Source organism: Coloeus monedula (assembly GCF_965178545.1).
Source record: "Coloeus monedula genome assembly, chromosome: 19".
Lineage (NCBI taxonomy): Eukaryota > Metazoa > Chordata > Aves > Passeriformes > Corvidae > Coloeus > Coloeus monedula.
Window position 1 is genome coordinate 2,148,516 of NC_138799.1, and position 19,469 is coordinate 2,167,984.

At 43.3% G+C, this 19,469-nt stretch overlaps 1 protein-coding gene across 2 annotated transcripts; it reads left to right on the forward strand.

Moving 5' to 3' along the window:
* The first annotated feature begins 3,065 nt into the window (after nucleotides 1–3,065).
* Nucleotides 3,066–18,988, forward strand: LOC309580258 (myosin heavy chain, skeletal muscle, adult-like). 2 transcript variants are annotated; one of them, XM_082294100.1, is made up of 38 exons: nucleotides 3,066–3,284; nucleotides 3,369–3,512; nucleotides 3,604–3,760; nucleotides 4,073–4,100; nucleotides 4,199–4,313; nucleotides 4,406–4,498; nucleotides 5,512–5,575; nucleotides 5,761–5,859; nucleotides 5,962–6,065; nucleotides 6,141–6,279; nucleotides 6,914–7,032; nucleotides 7,132–7,281; nucleotides 7,992–8,162; nucleotides 8,866–9,175; nucleotides 9,285–9,361; nucleotides 9,866–9,953; nucleotides 10,047–10,164; nucleotides 10,322–10,445; nucleotides 10,525–10,661; nucleotides 10,764–11,019; nucleotides 11,961–12,203; nucleotides 12,390–12,566; nucleotides 12,652–12,797; nucleotides 12,885–12,975; nucleotides 13,067–13,456; nucleotides 13,699–13,825; nucleotides 13,924–14,042; nucleotides 14,313–14,509; nucleotides 14,868–15,051; nucleotides 15,138–15,303; nucleotides 15,477–15,601; nucleotides 15,791–16,099; nucleotides 16,838–17,041; nucleotides 17,393–17,518; nucleotides 17,613–17,783; nucleotides 17,871–17,975; nucleotides 18,118–18,213; nucleotides 18,813–18,987. In XM_082294100.1, the coding sequence occupies exons 1-38, from the start codon at nucleotides 3,081–3,083 to the stop codon at nucleotides 18,966–18,968; spliced, it is 5,829 nt and encodes a 1,942-aa protein (XP_082150226.1). In that variant the 5' UTR covers nucleotides 3,066–3,080; the 3' UTR covers nucleotides 18,969–18,987. The 2 variants fall into 2 exon arrangements, with proteins under 2 accessions (XP_082150226.1, XP_082150225.1); XM_082294099.1 differs by having other exon boundaries at nucleotides 9,866–10,164; nucleotides 18,813–18,988.
* Nucleotides 18,989–19,469: the final 481 nt, after the last annotated feature.

The following is a 19,469-nucleotide window of genomic DNA, read 5'->3' on the forward strand; positions in this document are numbered from 1 at the left end:
TTCATGTTAGCAGAAATGGAAACAAGGATAGACTGAAGGCTGCAAGTCTCTGTACCGATGCTGTCATTTGGATGTGTGAGCTCTGTGTTGGTGAAGGGCTTTTAAATTCTGCAGGAGCAGAAATTTCTGCAGGAATTTAAGGAAACTCTGTAGACTCTGTAATGACCCATAACCATTCCTTGTTGAAAGGGGTATGAATATTCAAATGGCATCGATTTCTACAGGCCCAAATCTTTACCTCAAGGATTTCTTTTATTTATGGTACAGATTCACAGGTCAGACTTGGAAAAAAAGACATAAGAAACAACTGAGGTCCTGCCCTGAACTGCCAATATGGGTACTTTCTGATGAATTAAAAAATCATCAAGAAATGAAAGGAACATCTGTTATTAAGCTGCACTGATCTACAAAGCAGAAATCACAGCACATCTTATGACACTCCCCTTAGCACAGGTCCATACACAGGCTTATAATAACCCTTCTTGGAGAATCTCCCACTTCTTTTGCAATTTCAAGTGTAAAGATGGGTGCATCTGCACGAGTGTATGTATACTGTTCTTCATGTACCTGAACTGACCTCACATCTCTCTCTGAGACCCAGCCCAGTAGTTCAGCTACACCCCAGCCTCTTATTTCTGTGACCAAATCTTTGTCCCTTATACTATCTTGGCCTGTCTGTGACTCTCAGGCACCAGCACTATCACACCAGATTATTCCTCTGCTTTCAGAATCTTACCAGCACATCCGCCAAATGCTTTTAGTAATACTTACTTCCCTCTTAGTGGCTTGTCTAATGTATTCCTCTTAGGCATTTCTTACAAGTTTCACACCATCACAAGGGAAAGATAAAAGCTGACATTCCCATTGCACAGCTGGGATAGCTGCAGCACAGACATACCAAGCAATCCGTCCCAGGTCGTGCAGTGAGTCGGTGGGAAATCCAGCAATAGAATCCATAAGTCCTGAATCCAAGTTCTTTAAGTGCTTTGACTAGTCCAGATTCTCTCCTTAACACCCTTGTCACATTATTTATAGGAGATGTATTCATATAGCCACTAAGACATCAAAATTTTCTAATTATATCTAGTCATGTCAAATGACAATTATGCCCTTAGTTCAGTTTGCCAGACAATGCTTAGCCAAAGAGGGTTTGCCAAAATATTTTTGACCGAAGAAAGAGTAGGCATCTGTAGCATCTGCAGACGAGATCGTATAAAACGTCCCTGCAACACGTCTGCCCTGGCTCCACAGAAAGCTCCAAGGTAAGAGCATGGGGTCTGCAGGCTGGCAGGAAGGGGATGGCAGCCTAATGTGCCACAACAGTCCTGCTGCCTCTGGTGCTCCTGTCCAGGAGAGGACTCCATTATAAATCAGTTTGCAAGGCACCTGCATGTTTTCACTCTTGATTTCTGTGCAGCAGCAATTTGGGAACTGCCATTTCTGTTTTACAGTACTGACCAGCTGCCAGCCCACGAGCCACACATCTGGTGTCACGAGAGGTAAGAACCTGATTTACTGATTCTTAGGGACAGAGACAGATCCTTTTGGGTGGGGTGTCTGTAGGGCTGAGTGAATGGTCACTGTTTGACTGTATATTCTCAAGCCCACTGTAGTCACAGTATAAGGTGGTAGGGTGCTGAAGGTTGGTAAGGTTTTTAAGTGAATCACTGAATCATAGAACAGTCCAGGTTGTAAGGGATCTCATAAGGTCATCTGGTCCATTCTTTAAGGAGCTGTGTTTGAAATCTCTGACTACTCATGGCAGGCCAGAAAATCCCCATGGGGACATTCTTCACTTCTGCTTAACTCACCTAACAGGGAGTGAGGTGTACTGCCTTCCCAGCATTGCTGTTGCAGCTATATAACTGAACCAGGAACACAGTAGGAAAACTGCAAAATTCAGCATCTTGTCTCAGAATATGTGGATTAATGTGATATTTTGTCCAAAATTTGCCATGGAATCACTAAAGAGAAGGAAGAGCTGTAATTTAAGCAACAAAGCTCTGATTGTCACTTCTGTAAAAGGCAGTGCTCCCCTTTGCTCCCTGCTCTGCTTGTTCTCTACCTCACAAGAAATGGAAGATTCAGCCCTCTTCCTCTGGAAGACATATACCTGTTCCTCCAGAGACAAAAAAAAAGGAATATATGTTATATTTTCTCATGTTAGTACAAATGAACACAAGATTAAATGCTGTGTTAATAGCAGGTACCTAAATGTTGTGTAAATATCAGGTACCTAACTCTATACAGAAAGAGATATTTAAATGTTTTCCTAAGCTGCCCACTGTTTGAGGTTTTTTTCCTCAGGGCAGGGGGAAGAAAAAAATATTTCAGAGAAATTAATACAGACTTTAAAATTCTTTATTTTTAAATAGTTCATTTGAGCTTTGAATCTTTGAATCTTTGAACTTGTTTTTTTCTAAAATTCTACTAACTTTTAAAAAGCAAAAGAAAGTACTAGAAAAGGAGCTATCTCAGTGTGGTTTGAAACAGCATTAATCTTCTTTTGACAGTCATGTTGCAATTTATGCCTGGATTCAGGCACTTAATAACATTGGAGAAAAATGTATTATTAATACAATTATACAGAAGTTTTAAACACTGAAACTGAGTCATTAAGAAATTTGAGTTTTCAGTATGCAATTCAGCCAGTGGAGTATGAGCATTCTGAGCTTTGTGAATTAGTACCAATTGTGAGGAATGTGCATTATCATAATTTCAAATTAATTTTAAGAGTGCCTAAGCAGTTGAAAGGATTTTTGAGGTTCTTAATTCCACAGTACAGTGCCTGAATAGTTGAATCCTAAGTTTCTATAGATTATTTAAATGTGATTTCAGTATAAGCCAAATAATCTCCCAAAATACAATTTTCCATATATATACATTTGCCATAAATATTGAATTGCACTAATGCAAAAATTCACCATTCCTTCCAAAAGGCTACAAGTAGTATTAACATAGTTTCTTTTTTCTGCTATACCTTTTCTTCTACTAACAAGTGCTTACTTTTTGGCATTGGAGCAACATATCTGCTCTTCCATAGTGTTCTCTGCTGACAAGCTCCTCCATAAAGAGCAGCCATGTCTTCGGATTCTGAGATGGCCGTCTTTGGGGAGGCGGCTCCTTACCTCCGAAAGTCAGAGAAGGAGAGAATTGAGGCCCAGAACAAACCTTTTGATGCCAAGACATCTGTCTTTGTGGCTCATCCCAAAGAATCCTTTGTGAAAGGGACAATCACAAGCAGGGAATCGGGCAAAGTCACTGTCAAAACTGAAGCGGGAGAGGTGAGTCAAAAACAAGACTGAAGGACAACATTTGATCCCTGCTCTGGATCTTAGCTGACACGTATATCCTTCTCCCTCTGACAGACCCTGACCGTGAAGGATGATCAAATCTTCTCCATGAACCCTCCCAAGTACGATAAAATCGAGGACATGGCCATGATGACCCACCTCCACGAACCCACTGTGCTGTACAACCTCAAAGAGCGTTACGCAGCCTGGATGATCTACGTAAGTGGCAGCAGCAGCTTCCTTTGGGCAGCGGCAGGAAGTGCTGGGCCAGGCTCAGGGGAAGCCAACGTGCTGTGTCCCTTCCTTGCAGACCTACTCGGGTCTCTTCTGCGTCACCGTCAACCCCTACAAGTGGCTGCCGGTGTACAACCCGGAGGTGGTGTTGGCCTACCGAGGCAAGAAGCGCCAGGAGGCCCCTCCACACATCTTCTCCATCTCTGACAACGCCTATCAGTTCATGCTGACTGGTGAGTGGCTCAGTCTGTCTCAGAGGCATTGGACCATTACATTCTCTGAAGGGATGCTCTGTCTCAGCAATGTGATGAGACTTTTTCAAAGCTTTCTCGGTTCTGACACACACATCTATTGTGGTTTTACTACCTTCATAGCATTGTTTCTACTGTTTTAAATGAAAGACACCTCTGCACTCAGTGATGTGCTTTGGAGGTTTGTTTGGTTAAGTAAAGCTGACATCAGGCAAAACATTAAACTTACCTGACTATGCTTCATTCTTTGTTGTTCATTGAGTTTTAAGTGCTGTATTTCTGCCTCGTTCACAGATCGGGAGAACCAGTCCATCCTGATCACGTACGTACAGCCCCTGCGCGGGTCCCTGCGGGGCTGCCCGGTGCCAGGGGACCTCCTGCCTGACCACGCACCCTCTGCTTCTCTCTTGGCTCTGACAGCGGAGAATCCGGTGCCGGGAAGACTGTGAACACAAAGCGTGTCATCCAGTACTTTGCAACAATTGCAGCCAGTGGGGACAAGAAGAAGGAGGAGCAGACATCAGGCAAAATGCAGGTAAATTAGTAGACACATGTTGGGATCAATGCTTTCATCATTCCTGTCAGGATTTTTGGAAAGGATAACTAGCAGTAATTCTCTCCCTGCAGGGAACGCTTGAGGATCAAATCATCAGCGCCAACCCACTGCTGGAGGCCTTTGGAAATGCCAAGACCGTGAGGAACGACAACTCCTCACGCTTTGTGAGTTGCTTAACAAAATAATTCTTGAAACATAGTAAACAGGAGTTTATGCCAGCCATTCTTTTCCTTGTTCAGCCATCTTGTTTTCAAGAGTAAAACTGAATTTTCTTACCACTTATCCTAAAGATAAATCTCCAGATTTCAAAACACAAAAAGTTAATTCTGTTTTACATTAAAATGCAAATTAAAATAACAGATCTCATGGTCTTTCTCCTATAATATATTGCTGTGAAAAAAATTAGCTCTCTTTATGTTTACTTACATTTCTATTCATTTTCTAAGAGACAGACAGAGTGCCAGGAAGAAAGGGAATGAGGCTAGGATAGATGGGAAAGAAAGAAAGAAAGAAAGAAAGAAAGAAAGAAAGAAAGAAAGAAAGAAAGAAAGAAAGAAAGAAAGAAAGAAAGAAAGAAAGAAAGAAAGAAAGAAAGAAAGAAAGAAAGAAAGAAAGAAAGAAAGAAAGAAAGAAAGAAAGAAAGAAAGAAAGAAAGAAAGAAAGAAAGAAAGAAAGAAAGAAAGAAAGAAAGAAAGAAAGAAAGAAAGAAAGAAAGAAAGAAAGAAAGAAAGAAAGAGAAAGAGAAAGAAAGGAAGAAAGGAAGGAAGGGGTGGGAAGAGATATTTTTTAATTGCATAATATATTTGCTATATTTCAGATTTAATTAACCAGAAATTGTTTATTAGGTTGCAATGCAGATTTAAACAGGTGAACTACTTAAATTGCTATTTCTGTATCATTAGGTAACTGCTCTCTGTGTGCAGGATATAGTTAGAATAATTTGTCTAATGAATTCCACACATTCCTTTACATTTGTACGTTCAGCATACATAAAATACAGTTGTGCCACTGGTCAAAAATGAAAAAGACAACTTTATGTCAGTGGTGGAAATGCAGCTGATTTTAAGAAAATGTCTCTAGGTAGAAATCTTGTGCCCAGTGGAATAAATGGCAAAATTCTTCATTTCAAATATACTTTTTATGATGTAAATCTTAAGACACTTTTATTCCTTTAAAGGGCAAATTCATCAGAATTCATTTTGGTGCCACAGGAAAACTGGCTTCTGCGGATATTGAAACATGTAAGACACTTTCCTGAGCAGTTCACAATCTCTCCATTCCCCTGTCTATCCATACAACATATTTTCACCCCACCATCTATCCTGCCATCCCTGTTTTTCTTTCCATCTTCTCTACGTTTTGTTTTTGGTTTGGGTTTTTTTTTTTTTTCTGTTTCTTCTTGTTTCTAACTAAATTTTCCCTCCAGATTTGCTGGAGAAGTCCAGAGTCACTTTCCAGCTCAAGGCGGAAAGGAGCTACCACATCTTTTATCAGATCACATCCAACAAGAAGCCGGAGCTAATTGGTAGGAAGAATTACTAACTTGGAGGAAGATTGTTGAGTATCAGCTCACACTATTACTTGCTTGACTAAACTAAGCCTACACAACCCATCTTCTTATTTTCAGACATGCTCCTCATCACCACCAACCCATATGACTACCACTTCGTGAGTCAAGGCGAGATCACTGTCCCCAGCATTAACGACCAGGAGGAGCTGATGGCTACAGATGTGAGTAGCAATTCAGAGTATTGTAGCTATTGTGATCTCCCAGGCAAATCTTTTATTTTACTACTCCTATTTCAGAGTGCCATTGACATCCTGGGCTTCACTCCAGATGAGAAAACAGCCATCTACAAGCTGACAGGGGCTGTCATGCACTACGGGAATCTGAAGTTCAAGCAAAAGCAGCGTGAGGAGCAGGCAGAGCCTGATGGCACCGAAGGTACCAGCAAAATCTTTGACTCACCTGTTAGAAATAGAAATAGCAATAATAATTCAGTGTGTGGAAGATGGAGTAGAAATGTGTTTAGGTGAGATAGTGCATAGGTATGAAACTGCCATCCAAAATGCACTCTTGTTTCAATTACTGCCTAATCATTGTCTGCACTACCAATTGCATATACGCCCATAAATCTCTCCTGAGTTACCATTCTGAATTAGCATAGCTTGCTCAGTGTTTAGACCCACTGAGAAAGAAAAGATTTTTTTTAAAAAAAGTCTCTGCTTGATATTTAAAGAAATAAAGGCATTATATTCAGTTACAGAACTTCCACTTCATAAGTCACTTTTTAGGGCAATGAATTCCAGGATTAATTTTCAGTAAATACATTGTTTCTAGATATTTCTGTGAAAATTTGTAAAGACACAAATAGCCTTTAAATGTATGGCTCTGTGAAACATTCAACACAAAGATGATTTTGTTTGAATAACTATGTTATGGTTCCTCTGACATCCAGTTAGCAAAATTTGATAATGAGGACATTCAATATTGCCGCTGTTTTGGAAAGGCTTCATCACTCAAAGTGCTGCATGTCTTACTAGTCTTAATTTTTCTATCTCCTTTTCCTTGTAATTAGTTGCTGACAAGGCTGCCTACCTGATGGGTCTGAACTCAGCAGACCTGCTCAAGGCCCTCTGCTACCCCCGAGTCAAGGTGGGGAATGAATACGTGACCAAGGGTCAGACTGTGCAGCAGGTAACAACAACCAGTTGGTGACTGGGAGGCTCTGACTTGAATAACTTCCTATTTGCTCTGGATATTGTATTTCTTTTGCTCCACTCTTCTTTGGTTTAGGTATACAATGCAGTGGGTGCCCTGGCAAAGGCAGTCTATGAGAAGATGTTCCTGTGGATGGTTGTTCGCATCAATGAACAGCTGGATACGAAGCAGCCCAGGCAGTACTTCATTGGTGTCCTGGACATTGCTGGCTTTGAGATCTTTGATGTAAGGACTTCAGGCTTGAGGATTGCTCTTGCAGGGAAGGATTGTTATATCAGAGGACTTGCAAGTAATATTCCTCTGAAGGTTTAACACGCTAGTCATTTGTGAGTTTATGCAGAAAAAAACCCCTGTCATTTTCTTTTATAGCAGAGAGCAAAATCCTCAAAAGCTCCATCAGTACAAGCACGGAGTCATGTTGTTTGTGTAGAAGCAGCAAATAGAATTTTATATGTTGTAATATTACAACTGTTTACTCTTAATGGTAAGGATAAAATAACCCAAAATAATTACAATAAATTTATAAAAGAGCTTCTGGAGCAGAACTAGGAGATGCATTGGCAAATATATAATGAGATAAAGATGTTCAAATTGTTTAAGGAACAAAGGAATTAATAGTTATGTGTTTAATCAGAGATATCAAGTGTTTTCAATTTGGAGACAAGAGCATGCACTCATCTTTTTTGTTGAATAAAAGAATGCCAAAGTATTTTATTAATTTTAGGAGATTCACTAGGAAAATCTGCTCCAAAAAACCCCCTCATTTTCCTTATGTAGTTATTTCTTTCAGGAGCTGCATATAGGCTCTGTTATGGTGTGGTCCTGATAATACAGTTGTGTTTTAACTGGGGAGATTTATAAAGGGTGGAGGAGAATGATGAAGAACTGGGCATATTGATGAGGCTTGGTTGTTGTGGTTCTTTTCCACTGAGCAGTTCAACAGCCTGGAGCAGCTGTGCATCAACTTCACCAATGAGAAACTGCAACAGTTCTTCAACCACCACATGTTCGTGCTGGAGCAGGAGGAGTACAAGAAGGAGGGAATTGAATGGACATTCATTGACTTTGGCATGGACCTGGCTGCCTGCATTGAGCTCATTGAGAAGGTATGTTTTTAATTCAAGATGTCTTCCATTTTCAAGAATCCATTGTTTTAAATTTCCCATGGTTAGTTTCTTGTATTCTGTTTTAGTTGTAGAAATAAGTCTTGAGCTGTACTATTGCTAATTATGCATTATAGATATTACAAAGTCCACAGAAAACTATAGAAGTAATTCTCACACATTCTCTGCATGAAAGGTATCTCCATTTACTTGGTTAAAGGATATTATCTTCAAAAACATAAGGCAGTTCCCAAATTAAAATGAAAACATTTTCTTAGGGCTCTGGAATAAAGTTATCTGGAAAATACATTTTTTCTTTAAGATTCACAGCAAAGTAAGTACAGTGCCTGACCTCTGAGAGAAAGAAATTGAGATTTCTTGTAGTTCCATATAATTTAGGGTACTGATTGAAAAATCAAAACCAGAAGTAAATATGTAATGGACGCAATTGTGAAAAATACTTTTAAATATATTCTTTCTCCTCCTGAACTTTAACATGTCTTCGGCATAAAAAACATTCATGAATCACTATGCCAATGTGTGAATCAAGCAGGAGAATCTTTTAAACTCACTTTTTAGAAATAAATTTTCTACATGGCAAAGTTTGTTTTTCAGCTTCCTGTCTTTTACTACATTCCCTTTGAGACCAAGCCATAATCACGTTATTCTATAGGCATTCTCTCTTGTTTATTGAATTATCTTCCAGCCCATGGGCATCTTCTCCATCCTGGAAGAGGAGTGCATGTTCCCCAAGGCAACTGACACCTCTTTCAAGAACAAGCTCTATGACCAGCACCTGGGCAAGTCCAGCAACTTCCAGAAGCCCAAGCCTGCCAAAGGCAAGGCTGAGGCCCACTTCTCCCTGGTGCACTATGCTGGCACAGTGGACTACAACATCACTGGCTGGCTGGAGAAGAACAAGGACCCTCTGAATGAAACTGTCATTGGGCTGTACCAGAAATCATCTGTGAAGACACTGGCTTTACTTTTTGCTTCTTATGGTGGAGCAGAAGCAGGTTATTTTCCTATATTTTCTTTTTCAACGTTTGTGATATATACAGATGCAGCAAAAAAAAGGTCATATTGAAAAACTCCTTTTTTTTTTTTCTTTTTTTTTTTTTTAAGAGGCTAGTGGTGGTGGCGGCAAGAAGGGAGGCAAGAAGAAGGGTTCTTCTTTCCAGACTGTCTCAGCTCTTTTCCGGGTAAAGTATGGATTCATTGTCTGTAAAGTGACATGAACATAGTGTCAAAACTGAGCTAAATACATTCAGGTTCGTCCTTTGGCATTGGTTTCTAAAGAAGCAATAGTAAGTATAAAGGGCCTTTCATTGTGATTTTCCATTCAAATTTAGGATTCAGTGTTCATTTGGCTCTCTGAATTTCTTATAAAAGTTCACTCACTGTTTTTGTGAAAAATATTTTTCAGAATCTGTCATGTAATATAGATATTTGTCCCAAAAAGGCTTGTGTTAAAATATTTATGGAGTAGTGTTTCACTTCCTCCAAAATAAGGGGAAGAATTTTAAACATTTTTTTAATGAGAATACTTTTCAATAAAAAGTACATAGAAGGTTTGATTAAATCTAAACTTTGAATTTGAAAGTTTCTATCTCCTAAGATTTATTATATTAGTTCCTTGGCATCTAGGTACAAAGTATGCAGAAGTAAATTTCTTTCATCTAAGCTTCTATGTCACAATCCCACAGGAGAATCTCAACAAGCTGATGACCAATCTGCGGAGCACTCACCCCCATTTTGTGCGCTGTATCATCCCCAATGAGACTAAAACACCTGGTAAGATGCTCAAGCAGAAAGATCCTTGCTCTGATACATCCATTCCCCTCTGCACTGCAACCTGTGCCATTCATTTGTGCTCTGCATTGCCAGGTGCCATGGAGCACGAGCTGGTGCTGCATCAGCTGCGCTGTAACGGCGTGCTGGAAGGGATCAGGATTTGCAGGAAAGGGTTCCCCAGCAGAGTCCTCTATGCTGACTTCAAACAGAGGTGAGAGCACTGTGCTTGTCAGCATCACTAAAAACAATGTTGGTTCATTCATGGGTCCATTAAGGCTGTGCTGTAATTTTAAAAAGAGCTGGTGGAGTTTAATGGCTACTGTGTGTTGCCTGGAAAAAAGTAGCCCTATCCTCCTCTAATTCCACAGATACAAGGTGCTTAATGCCAGCGCCATCCCCGAGGGACAGTTCATCGATAGCAAGAAGGCTTCTGAGAAGCTCCTTGGCTCAATCGATGTGGACCACACCCAGTACAAATTTGGGCACACCAAGGTACAAACTTCTCCATTCACTGAGTCCCTGGGCTTTGCTCTACCTGACAGTGATGTGCTGCAACATTCCCTCTCTCAAGGTGTTCTTCAAAGCTGGGCTGCTGGGACTCTTGGAGGAGATGAGGGATGAGAAGCTGGCACAGCTCATCACCCGCACCCAGGCCAGGTGCAGGGGCTTCCTCATGAGAGTGGAGTACCAGAGAATGGTGGAGCGGAGGTACAAATTCCTCTTCTTCAGTTGAAGTCACTCTGCTCATGGGAAAGTGTTGACAACTTGTCAGATTGTGAATATTCATTGTATGTTTTAATTATGCCTCAGGGAATCCATCTTCTGCATCCAGTACAACATCCGTGCATTCATGAATGTCAAACACTGGCCATGGATGAAGCTGTTCTTCAAGATCAAGCCCTTGCTGAAGAGTGCAGAGTCTGAGAAGGAGATGGCCAACATGAAACAAGAGTTTGAGAAAACCAAGGAAGAGCTTGCAAAGTCTGAGGCAAAGCGGAAGGAGCTGGAGGAGAAAATGGCATCTCTAATGAAGGAGAAAAATGACCTGCAGCTCCAAGTGCAGGCTGTAAGTAACACTTTTCTATACTTTTATGAGGAAATAAGATCTAACTCTTCTTTCCTAATAGAGGACTCTCAAATGACATACTAAGCTTTCTAAAATATTTTAAGCTGAATACCATGTAACTAAAGGTGAAATTAAGGCCATGTTCTTTCCCCACTCATTTTCACTACTGCAAGCTGGAGTTTACATTAAGGAATGAGTTTTTAGTCTTAATACCTACATGTTTCCACATGGGCTCATGACATAAAGTGTTATTATAGTCACTGTAGTGTATCTAGTGGAGCAGATACAGTAGTTTGATTGACCTATTACTCTGCCTTAACTTAGTTTTCAAAATGAAGAGCTGATTACCATTTCTTATAGCACATCTCACATCAGCTCCTGTACCTACTGCTCCCAGAAGACACAGATGCCCATTAAAACTTAGAACACAAGCACCATCTCCGTATGTTTGTCTCCAATGCCATTTGGCCTCCCAGAACCATAAAAAAACATTCTGTCAATACCCTTGAGTTGAAATGTCTATTTCCAGGAAAGATTAATCTTATTCTATTGTCCACTGCCAGCACTGGCTGAGTATAAAGCTACTAATGGGAGTTTCAAATATTTCCTTGGTGGTAAGGTTATTCACATTTCTCAACACTTCCACATAAATTGAATAATATGCAATCACTTTCTACAGGAGAAAAGAAAACATCAATTAAATCTAAGAGACTTTCTAATATGCCCAGAATAAATAAGGTGATATGAAATGTAGCTAAACAGAGCTGTATTAATGATGCAAGGGTCAGACAAGAAGAAAACTAACTAAAAACTTATCCTAGATTTGTAGTTTATAATGTAATTGCATGGCATCTTTCTTCTCCAAAAGTAATCATGGAAGTCTTACCAATTTACATTGGTTCCTTCAGCATGAGATAATCTTTCCTGTATTTTCCCACCAGGAAGCTGATGCTTTGGCTGATGCTGAGGAAAGGTGTGACCAGCTCATCAAAACCAAAATCCAGCTGGAAGCCAAAGTCAAGGAGGTGACTGAAAGGGCTGAGGATGAAGAAGAAATAAATGCTGAGCTGACAGCCAAGAAGAGGAAACTGGAGGATGAATGTTCAGAGCTGAAGAAAGATATTGATGACCTTGAGCTAACACTGGCCAAGGTGGAGAAGGAAAAACACGCCACCGAAAACAAGGTACACACATTGGCAGTCATGTAAAGGGTCAGGACATTACAGACTGGCAGAGTAAGAGGCCATTACAATATGACATTTTGGCTTTGCAAAATCTTGAGCTGGGCTTCTCTGAGCATCCAAGGGAAAAATGAAACACAGAACCAGTGAAAATATTTTCTACCAAATTTTGAAACATCTTATTTGTAGGTGAAAAACCTGACTGAGGAAATGGCAGCCCTGGACGAGACTATTGTGAAGCTGACAAAAGAGAAGAAAGCCCTCCAAGAGGCCCATCAGCAAACCCTGGATGACCTGCAGGCAGAAGAAGACAAAGTCAATACGCTGACCAAGGCCAAGACCAAGCTGGAGCAGCAAGTGGACGATGTAAGCACACAGATGTAGAGCAGGAACAGCACAGGTATGGAGTCCGACCTGGCTGGGAGAGCACTGATGGTCTTGTTGTGTTTAGCTGGAAGGGTCCCTGGAGCAAGAGAAGAAGCTGCGCATGGACCTGGAGAGAGCTAAGAGGAAACTGGAAGGAGACCTGAAGCTGGCCCAGGACAGCATCATGGATTTGGAGAATGATAAGCAGCAGCTGGAGGAGAAACTGAAGAAGTAAGTGTGGCTGTGGGACACCTGAGTGCTGGGCTGGAGCACTTGTGTTTTTTCTTTGAGCTCTAACACGGTTCACTTTGCCCAAAGGAAAGACTTTGAAATCAGCCAGATCCAGAGCAAAACTGAGGATGAACAAGCCCTGGGCATGCAACTTCAGAAGAAGATCAAGGAGCTGCAGGCAAGTCTCTGTTCCTCCTTCCCCTCCCTTGCTCAGGCTCAGCTCAGGCAGGAGGAGGGCACGGGTGTGAAGGGTCCCTGCTGTTCTCCAGGCCCGTATTGAGGAGCTGGAGGAGGAGATTGAGGCAGAGCGAACCTCTCGCGCTAAAGCAGAGAAGCATCGGGCTGACCTGTCGAGGGAGCTGGAGGAGATCAGCGAGCGCCTGGAAGAAGCAGGAGGGGCGACAGCAGCTCAGATTGAGATGAACAAGAAGCGCGAGGCAGAATTCCAGAAGATGCGCCGTGACCTGGAAGAGGCCACGCTGCAGCACGAAGCCACGGCTGCCGCCCTGCGCAAGAAGCACGCGGACAGCACCGCTGAGCTGGGGGAGCAGATCGACAACCTGCAACGTGTGAAGCAGAAGCTGGAGAAGGAGAAGAGTGAGATGAAGATGGAGATTGATGACTTGGCCAGCAACATGGAGTCTGTCTCCAAAGCCAAGGTATGGAAAAATATACTGAAAACAACATGAAAATAAATAATGTTGAAGTATATCCTTTAGAATTATGGCCAGGTTACTATCTAACTCCTCGTCTCTGTACGGAACTTGTTTCTAACCTTCTAGCTCCAAGGAACAGTCTATAGCTTTCAAGTCTGTTCACCTTTTTCTGGTTAGAATCCTGCTGTTCAGAATAAGAAAGCATCTAGATACTAATCTTCTTTCATTCTCTGTGGTCTCCACAGGCAAATCTGGAGAAGATGTGCCGCACACTGGAAGATCAGCTGAGTGAGATTAAGACCAAGGAAGAAGAGCATCAGCGCATGATCAATGATCTCAATGCTCAAAGAGCTCGTCTGCAGACAGAAGCAGGTGAGAGAGACTCCTATATGTTTTGGCATGACTCCGAAAACAGCTTGTTTGGGTCATAAATGTCAATTAGAATGTCTTCTATTTGTGTACTTCCCCAGGTGAATATTCACGCCAGGTAGATGAGAAAGATGCCCTGATTTCTCAGCTCTCAAGAGGCAAACAGGCTTTCACCCAGCAGATTGAGGAACTCAAGAGGCACCTAGAGGAAGAAATTAAGGTTATTCCTAATTTCTTTCCACTGGCCACTCAAAACACTGGTAGCTTCACACTGCCTAGGGGGGACAGGCTCTGTTTAGCACAAGCCATCCTGGGGGGAAACTTTTGTTTCTGCAGCAAGTGTGATTAATGGATTTTGTCCTCCAGGCTTATATTGGTCCTTCATTGCAAACACTCTTCAAGCAGTCATATTTGTAGTGTTAAATTAATTCAATGGAAGAGATTTCCTGGGATATTTTAATTTCTTGACCCAATCCCACTCTCTATGTAGGCCAAGAACGCCCTGGCCCACGCCCTGCAGTCCGCTCGCCACGACTGTGACTTGCTCCGGGAACAATATGAGGAGGAGCAGGAGGCCAAGGGGGAGCTGCAGCGCGCCCTGTCCAAGGCCAACAGCGAAGTGGCCCAGTGGAGAACCAAATACGAGACGGACGCGATTCAGCGCACGGAGGAGCTCGAGGAGGCCAAGTACGTGGGAAGCAGGATGGCAAATGATGGGAGAAGATGGAGACTGGTCAACAGAAATTGGAATCTCTGAAAATGGGTTAGGACAAAAGTGGGATGAAGGCAGGGATGTACTGTCTTTGTAAAAAAGGGAGAGAGGGAGGGAGAGAAAAAGTGTCAGTTGGAAGGGAAAATATAGGCTTTAGGGCTAGAAGAGCTAAGACAGGCCTAAAAGTTGATAGGACCCAGCAAAGGATAGATCCTTTTGTATCTGTGAAACGTGCTCCGTTCAAAACCCTGGAAGTCACCAGCTGCCCTTATGACAGTATAGAACTGACGCCCTTCCAAGCCCTAATGTGGCACTGTGCTTCTCTCCTCCCAGGAAGAAGCTGGCACAGCGCCTGCAGGATGCAGAAGAACATGTTGAGGCTGTCAATGCCAAATGTGCCTCCCTGGAAAAGACAAAGCAGAGGCTGCAGAATGAAGTGGAGGACCTGATGATTGATGTGGAGAGATCCAATGCTGCCTGCGCTGCTCTGGATAAGAAGCAGAAGAACTTTGACAAGGTCTTTTGGCCTCCAGCACCAGGTCTCCTGGCCAGAGCATTCCCCCATGACTGCCATATCCCTACTCACACCCCGTTTCTCTTCAGATCCTGGCAGAATGGAAGCAGAAGTATGAGGAAACGCAGGCTGAGCTGGAGGCCTCGCAGAAGGAGTCGCGCTCTCTGAGCACGGAGCTGTTCAAGATGAAGAATGCCTATGAGGAGTCCTTGGATCACCTGGAAACAATGAAGCGTGAGAACAAGAACCTGCAGCGTAAGTCCCTGGCCCTCTGCTCCTCACTGGGCTTTCTCACAAGCTTGTCTATCTGCCACACTTAATGGGTCTGGGCCTGCAGGGATAAGAACGTGCCTGGCACCTTCATGCACCAGAGCCTTTCGCCATTCAGCTCTGTGTCTGACCATGCCGCTTTTCACCCTTCCTTGCAGAGGAGATTTCTGACCTCACAGAGCAGATTGCTGAGCAAGGAAAGGCAATTCATGAGCTGGAGAAAGTCAAGAAGCAGATAGAGCAGGAGAAATCTGAAATCCAGGCTGCTCTGGAAGAGGCTGAGGTATGTGGCCATAATCAGTGGTGTCTGCGGTAAATAAATGAGGAAATAGGCCTCAAAAGGCCCTGTGTGTTCCCCAGTGTTCAGGCTGGGGAGTGCAGACAGCTGAGATCTCTGGAAATATTTTGTCATTCCCTAGACTGCAAGGAGAGGGTTTATCAATGTTATCAATGTTTGTGTCCACTTGCCCAGGCCTCCCTGGAACATGAGGAGGGGAAGATCCTGCGCCTGCAGCTTGAGCTCAACCAAGTGAAGTCTGAGATTGACAGGAAGATAGCAGAGAAAGATGAGGAGATTGACCAGATGAAGAGAAACCACCTCCGAATTGTGGAGTCCATGCAGAGCACGCTGGATGCTGAGATCAGGAGCAGGAATGAAGCCCTGAGGCTGAAGAAGAAGATGGAGGGAGACCTGAATGAAATGGAGATCCAGCTGAGCCATGCCAACCGTGTGGCTGCAGAGGCACAGAAGAACCTGAGAAACACCCAGGCAGTGCTCAAGGTATGTTAAGATAAGGATGTGCACTTAGGGATTTAGTTTGTCCAATACTGGCTTTGCTGCCGTCCTCTAGATGCTTTCCAGTCCCTTAGTAACCATCCTTAATTGACAAGCCCAGAACTGCACGCAATAGTCAATGTGAGGCCATGTAAAAACTTAATAAAACAGGAATTCAGCTCCAACTCTGCCTTGGCTTTCATAATCCGATCCCCACACATCCAGGCAGCATGTCTCTATTCTTCCCAGGATATCTGGCCCTTGTTCTAACACCTATGCATTTCCTTCTTACACATCTGTTTGACCTGAAGGTCCTTTCTCAGCCATGCTGATCTCCTGCCTCTCTTGCCTGATTGCTTACACATGTGAATTGAGCGCTCTTGCACTCTAAAAAAAATTGTTCTTAACTCTTTTTTTGCTTCTTTATTCTTGAGGACAGTTTCCTAAGGGGGTTCCACTCGGTAATTCCTTGAACAGCTGAAAGTCCACTCTCCTAAAATTCATGGACTTGACCTTACTCTTCAGCTGTCCCAGATCCCCATGAATAAATCTCCTGCTGACTTTCTGAGACCCAGTGCATAGACTGGCAATAAGTCTACATACAAATATGAAGCTATAATTACACATATTATATTGCCATAATAATTACTGGACTGGTGGCAATTGCCATTGTGCAACAGTGCTGTGTCGTCTTATAATTTCTCTTTATTCTTCGCCTTATAATTTCTCTTTATTCTCTTAAAGGACACCCAGATACACTTGGATGATGCTCTCAGGACACAGGAGGACCTGAAGGAGCAGGTGGCCATGGTGGAGCGCAGGGCAAACCTGCTGCAGGCTGAAATTGAGGAGCTGCGGGCAGCCCTGGAGCAGACGGAGCGGTCGAGGAAATTGGCTGAGCAGGAGCTTCTGGATGCCACTGAACGTGTGCAGCTCCTTCACACTCAGGTTAGATTCATGAGATTTAAAATCTCATGGGCCTTTTTCTTCCTTTACAGATTTTCTTCTGTGTAAATTCTTAAGTTAACTCTTGTAATAAGATACTTTATCTGAACCAGAATTATTACACTTGTACAAAGAAACGGATTACAGCAAAATGAGTAAGATTGCATAAGCAGTGAGAAGAGCTTCTTCAAATTTCAATAATTCTCTGCTATCTGACTGTGTTTGACCTGACAAGATAAGTCAGGAAGATGCTGATATTAGATATTTAGAGGATAACTTTACATTGAAGTAGTAAATTTCTTAAATAATTTTTCCCTTTTGGAAATAACGGCACAAAATTTTATTGTTCAACAGAACACCAGCTTGATCAACACCAAGAAGAAGCTGGAAACAGACATTGCCCAGATCCAGAGTGAAATGGAGGATACCATCCAGGAAGCCCGCAATGCTGAGGAGAAGGCCAAGAAGGCCATCACAGATGTGAGTTGGACATTCCTGGCATTGCTGATGGTGAATGTCCTGTCCCCCAAAAATCTGCAGCCCCAAAATGGCTTTGCCCCTTTGCTCTGAACAGGCGGCCATGATGGCAGAAGAGCTGAAGAAGGAGCAGGACACCAGTGCCCACCTGGAGAGGATGAAGAAGAACCTGGACCAGACGGTGAAGGACCTGCAGCACCGTCTGGATGAGGCCGAGCAGCTGGCACTGAAAGGAGGGAAGAAGCAGATCCAGAAGCTGGAGGCCAGGGTGTGTAGGGCTGGGCTTGTGGGTGAGTGAGGCTGTCCTTGGAGAGACATTGCCAGGGAAGCTGCAGGGATGGGCTTGTCCTTGCAGGTGCGGGAGCTGGAAGGGGAGGTTGATGCTGAGCAGAAGCGCAGCGCTGAAGCCGTGAAGGGTGTGCGCAAGTACGAGCGGAGGGTGAAGGAACTGACCTACCAGGTAAGGCAGGAGGTCTCCTGCTCTGACAGCGTTTGCTCACAGCAAGCCACATTTTGCACACACCATCGCCAAGGGCAATTGTTAATCCTGTGTGATGTAGCACCACGAATTGACTCTCTTTCCTGTTTGCCAACCACTTTAGTCTGAGGAAGACAGGAAGAATATTCTCAGGCTGCAGGATCTGGTGGACAAGCTGCAAATGAAAGTGAAATCCTACAAGAGACAAGCTGAGGAGGCTGTAAGTATTGCTTGGAGAATGGGCAAAGGCCAAATTCCATTGGGGCAGGACACACATTGAATGAGGCTGAATACCAGGAGAGGGTATGAAAGAAACTCCCAAGACACAACACCCTTGGCCACAGTGTTTTGGTATCGTGTCATGAGGCCTTGGTGAGCTCTGGGCACCCTTCATTCAGGGCCATTCATTAAGGGAAGTTCTGCAGCCTGTTTCACACAGGAGGCCAGAGTAAACAAAGGTGGGGCCACACCCACTGACTGGCAAGTTCCTGAATCTGTGCTAATAATCAGCAGCAGAAGGCTTCAGGGTCTTCCCAACCCTGTAACTCACACTGGCAATTGTGCAGGAAGTAGTGGGAGAATAAGTAAAGAAATGACAAATCCAAGGGGTGAGAAATTGCTCCTCATGTGTGACACAGTCCTGGTGAAGCTTGTCCCAGTAGGGTCCTGAAAAGGGGAGGATGAGGAGCTCTGTGTGAGGCTGATGTGTGAGCAGTGGTGGGAGGGGGATGGAGATTTGCAGCCCCATAAGGCTGAGGTGCAGCAGGAGCAAAACCTCTGCCCTGGGCTCCTCACCCCTGACTCCCTCTCCCCACACAGGAGGAGCTGTCCAATGTCAACCTGTCCAAGTTCCGCAAGATCCAGCACGAGCTGGAGGAAGCCGAGGAGCGGGCTGACATTGCAGAGTCACAGGTCAACAAGCTCCGAGCAAAGAGCCGGGAGTTCCACAGCAAGAAGATAGGAGAGGAAGAGTGAGGATGTCATTAGGCAGCAAAGTGACCTGAGGGCAGCACAAAATGTGAACCCTCTGTCACTTCCTTCTGCAAAAGTGTTTATAACCGTGTCAATATGTAGAGAATAAAGAAAATAGATTTCTTCGCTTACACAGCAGAATCAGTGATTTTGGTTGTTGGAATTCAATTCTGCAGTTATACAAATTTGGGGCACTTTCAAATGAAATATTTAGTTTCATTTTAACCCTTGGGTAGCAGTAGACCTTTACTTATCCCACCTCCAGTGTTTCTCCACTGTGTCTTACTCCATTACCAAGGAGAGAATAAGTCTAATTTAATTTCCAGACTGAGAGAGGATCAGGACAAAGGCAGGACAAGTACCTTTTCTGTCCTGGCACAGCAAAAATGTTTTTGCCTTTGTGAGTCCTCTTTCTACATCAGTACAGTACTCAGAGGTTCTCTTTGATGGTCCCATTATCACTTGGGAAGTGGTATTTAGAGGCAAGTTGCCCCAAAGAAAAAC

Coding starts and splice junctions, on each gene's coding strand:
- LOC309580258 (XM_082294099.1), top strand. CDS start 3,081: ATGTCTTCGGATTCTGAGATGGCCGTCTTTGGGGAGGCGGCTCCTTAC. Junction 10,165..10,321: donor TATGCTGACTTCAAACAGAG/GTGAGAGCACTG, acceptor CTAATTCCACAG/ATACAAGGTGCTTAATGCCA. Junction 15,052..15,137: donor AGCAGAAGAACTTTGACAAG/GTCTTTTGGCCT, acceptor GTTTCTCTTCAG/ATCCTGGCAGAATGGAAGCA.